The 4,564-nt window shown below is 46.0% G+C and overlaps 1 protein-coding gene across 1 annotated transcript; it reads left to right on the top strand.

Annotated features, from left to right (window-relative positions):
- The first annotated feature begins 342 nt into the window (after positions 1–342).
- Positions 343–1,673, top strand: LOC147885190 (putative plastid-lipid-associated protein 2, chloroplastic). The gene is made up of 3 exons (XM_087397509.1): positions 343–801; positions 897–1,092; positions 1,185–1,673. The coding sequence occupies exons 1-3, from the start codon at positions 344–346 to the stop codon at positions 1,497–1,499; spliced, it is 969 nt and encodes a 322-aa protein (XP_087253635.1). The 5' UTR covers position 343; the 3' UTR covers positions 1,500–1,673.
- Positions 1,674–4,564: the final 2,891 nt, after the last annotated feature.

The following is a 4,564-nucleotide window of genomic DNA, read 5'->3' as shown; positions in this document are numbered from 1 at the left end:
TTCTTGTCATGACTCCATTTAATTTATGTTTCCAGTGGGTTATTTGCTTTCAAGATAAGGGATTTTTGTCATCTGCACCCAAGGTGTAGGATTGGATGAATATCGGCTGAACAAGAGAGTCCCACAACAAGTGAGCGAAATATGTTTCCACTTAGTGAGTGTATGGTTTATAGAGAATGTGCCGACTCCAAAGCAAAAATAATTTTTTTGGAGAAGAATGATATGAGAGGATGGATGGATATTCAGGGAGGGAAAGGAAGCCACGTGGAGGGCAACAAGAGCGTGTTCTTCATGGCCATAGTCAGCAGCAGCAGCACCGCCATAGCCAGCGAGCTTGGCCATCATGGCCTCCCTCCCTTCTGTCTCCCGCTCCTCCCTCTCTGTCTCCTCCTCCTCCTCCTCCTCCTCGCCTTCCGTCCCCACCCCCCTAAGGCTTCCCAAACCTCCCCTCCGCCTCCGCCTCCGCCTCCGCCTCATCCCTCCCTCCCTCCTGCCCAAATCCCGCCTCTCTGCCACCATCTCCGATGATGAATGGGGCCCGGACGACGATCCCTCCCCTCCCCCCTCCACCCTCCAGGAGATTGTCACCGATGCCGTCTCCTCCTCCGCCCAGGAAATCGGCGGAATCGCCGACCTCAAGAAGGGCCTCATCGATACCTTCATCGACACTGATCGTGGCTTCAAGGCTAGCACCGATGTCAGGGCCGACATCGCCGAATTGATCACACAGTTAGAGGCTAAGAACCCCACTCCTGCGCCCACGGAGGCCCTTCATTTACTGAATGGGAAATGGATCCTAGCGTGAGTGTCTGCTTCTCATTCTGAGCGAATGTGCCGAATTTGTTTGTCTGAGCCAAATTGGACACACATTGTCTGATTTCTTATTGCTTCTGCAGATACACTTCTTTCTCGGAGCTGTTTCCTCTGTTGGCAGTAGGTACATTACCGTTGGTGAAGGTCGGAGAGATATCTCAGTTTATTGACTCGAATGCCGTCACAGTCGAGAATTCAGTAACTTTCACCGGCCCTTTTGCCACTTCTTCTCTCAGCGCCCGTGCCTCCTTCGAAGTACGAAGTCCAAAGCGCGTGCAGGTACAATTCCTTTAGTCTCCCTGCTATTCTTGCGTGTTCACCTGATAAAAGTGTCGGTGCATTCTTAGTTAATTCGGAGAATTTGGGATCAGGTCAAATTTGAAGGAGGAGTGATTGGGACGCCTCAGCTCACTGACTCCATCGAAATCCCTGAGAACATTGACTTCATGGGACAGAAGATCGATCTCACGTCCTTCAGGGGGTTACTTACGTCTTTACAAGATACTGCCTCATCTGTTGCGAGGATAATTTCCGGCCAGCCTCCGCTGAAATTCCCCATCACGACTGACAGAGCCCAATCTTGGCTGCTGACCACGTATCTGGATGAGGATTTACGAATTTCTCGTGGGGATGGCGGCAGTCTATTCGTGCTGGTGAAGGAGGGGAGTCCGTTGTTAAATGATTGATCTCCTGCAGTTCCGGCTTGTTGATAAAATTGCTCGCTGCATGCAGTTTGTATTATGTTGTATTTTTCATCAAAGCATTGGCAAGTCTGCAGACGCTTTATGGAGCGGTTTTTTGTGAAGGGCAATCAAAGGCTTACGAATGCCCTTACCAAGCCATCTTACCTTAGCTTGTATTGTCCCGGAATACCTCAATTTATTTGAAGCTTGTTTGGTTTTTCTCACACATCATGCCCTCCTCCAAATCTATTGAGTTTATTGATACAAACGATTAATCAATAACACTAATCTAATCCATTTGTGTTTAGTTGAAGATTGAAGGAAATATGCATATTTTACTAGAAAATATGAGGTAGCATGGTTTAAGATGCCTAAAACATGTCTGCAAGGCGAACTTTCTAACTAGTTGCGGCCTTAAAAATTTAGCCCTTTATCACTTTCCCATTCGCTGCTTCTAATTCCTTCAACGGCTGGGGCAACGGAGGACAGATCTTCCTAATTGTAATAAGTGCACCTCACTATAGTTGCCCACATTATGAAATCGATGGGTAATAATGGTATCGAATGAGCACCATTAGGCTGGTTACACACCAGCTCTTGCCTGCCCATTGTCAAACCTTCAAGCCAATCCCTGCTTTCAATTGCGCTGGATGGGCGTAGGATCGTTACACACAGCCAAAGCCTCTACATGTAGCAAATGCTGACTCGGCTGCCAGCTCCTGCCATTTTTATCGGCAGGGGATGAGGCTGGCCATCGGTGGGCAGGGTGAGCTCCTGGCAATGGAAGAACTTCACTCCCCGCACAATACGAGTGTTCCCGCCATCGACTCCACCGCTTGGCGTCTTGCGTTTCGCATGAGCTGGTTGCTGCACCTGAGGAGCTCTCTCTACCTCAAAGCTTCGATTTTGGGGCCTCCATCCACTACAAGCAACGATTTTCCATCCCAAGCCACACAGGTAAGGCTTTTGGCAGCTCGTTGATCTTGTGCAGCTTAGAGCTCGATCATGGCATAGTTCTTGTCGTTTGATGTATTGACAATGTTTGCCAAGTTGCGAAGGATTGTCGATCTAGTGCTCAGTGTGCTTGATCGATTCACAGATTGCATGGATGTTCTCTCTACCTCAAAGCTTCGATTTTGGGGCCTCCATCCACTACAAGCAATGATTTTCCATCCCAAGCAACACAGGTAAGGCTTTGTGCAGCTTAGAGCTCGATCATTGCATAGTTCTTGTCGTTTGATCTATCAACAATGTCTGCCAAGTTGCGAAGGATTGTCGATCTAGTGCTCAGTGTGCTTGATCGATTCACTGATTGCATGGATGTTCTTGTCTTTTGATGTGTCGACAATGTCTGCCAAGTTCCGAAGGACTGTTGATCTAGTGCGCTCGATCGATTCAATGATTGCATGGATGTTCATTTGCGAGTTGCTCTTTCATGAATTGCTTTGCTGGGCAAATTTTCTCAGCAAATTATTGCTCACTGTTTTAGGCTCGCTCGCTTTTTCCTGCTCGCTCTATCGACTACCTCGTAAAGAAGCTACAAATACAAAATCTATGAAACAATGCCTACCTACTCTATGAATCGAGCCAGTGGTCATAAACTAGTTGGCAATGCGAGCAGCTCACTAACTTTAGTATAGAAGGAGCATAAGGCAGCTTTAATTGAGTTCGTACTATCTCTTTAGCTTTGAATAGAAGGGGTTTCACATGCATTGAGATACACAACAACAATGAAAAGAATCATTCTATAAACTACCCCAAACTCTATTACTGAAATCATGTCAAATTCCGAACTGGAACTCTAGATGAGAGGCTACAGGATCCAAAAGATTGCTGGTTACATCGTTGGCTCCTAGCAACCAATTTAACCTAAAGTGCACAGTCAGTGATAACAAGAAGGAGGGCATTATCCCAGCAGCAGTAATTCCACCGTGGTTAGGGCAGTACTTCAAAGCCCACTCTTTGATTGGCTCTGGAAAATGGAACCTAATACGAGTCTAGAAGTTTGGGTCCCGATTTAGAGCCAGTGATGTGGTTGGCTGGTTGATTGGAAGTGGACTGTGAGTCCTTTAGGCCTTTTGTTTTCTCACATAGTGACTATTTAGCAATATTTAGAGCAGCTAGATCAAAGAGGATTTCACCCATCAATGAATTTTGTAGCTCTTGGCATGCATTGGAAACAGCAAGTACTCACTTTGAAAGGGTGTCAGTTGCACTAGTGAGGGGTTTTGGTTCTGTAATCAGTATATATCAGCTAATCCACGGTTGAGGTAGTTGCATGAGAATGTGCCTAGTACCAACAACTTTAATTTAGGAGAGTAGACAATGTAGCTGGTATTGTGATAATTCTTTCTATCTTAAATGGTGCGTTGCCCTCTCAGCTAGATTTAGATATGCTCGTTGGGGAGAGACTAAAATGAAAACGTTTAGACTTCACAAGCAGTTGTAGCTTGATTGAAGAGATTTTGGACTACCTTTTGATTAGCCTTCTCCTTTAGTGCTAGCCTTCGTCATGGCTGAGTCTGCCCTTCACCTCCGGAGTGCCGCAGAATTCTACACCCACTGTTGGGCGCTGATGGCGTCAGTGGAAATGTCATAGTAGCTAGTCCCTGCTATGCATGATGGAGTTTATGGTTTTCAACCTTGTGAGTGGCTATCATGAGATTGAAACTGCACTATGTTGTGTTTTTAAAGGATGAGTTTGGGAATGTTCATGGATTCATCTAGGTATATGCTTCTGCTGTATTAGCGGACATGCAAATTTCATCTTGTGAAGTTTTCGTCCAAGTTGCCGCCTGCTGGTATTGTGATAATTCTTTCTATCTTAAATGGTGCGTTGCCCTATGCTCGTTGGGGAGAGACTAAAATGAAAACGTTTAGACTTTACAAGCAGTTGTAGCTTGATTGAAGAGATTTGGACTACCTTTTGATTAGCCTTCTCCTTTAGTGCTAGCCTTCGTCATGGCTGAGTCTGCTCTTCACCTCCGGAGTGCTGACAGAAACTCAGTACGAAGACTTTGTATAAATGGATGCTCAAGTATATGTGGGTGTGTGGATTTGTATGTGTG

The sequence above is a fragment of the Dipteris shenzhenensis genome, chromosome 26, assembly GCF_047967505.1.
Source record: "Dipteris shenzhenensis isolate YYH24624 ecotype China chromosome 26, Dip_SZ_1.0, whole genome shotgun sequence".
NCBI lineage: Eukaryota > Viridiplantae > Streptophyta > Polypodiopsida > Gleicheniales > Dipteridaceae > Dipteris > Dipteris shenzhenensis.
Note: the sequence above shows the minus strand (reverse complement) of the source record. Positions and strands in the feature narration are given on the sequence as shown.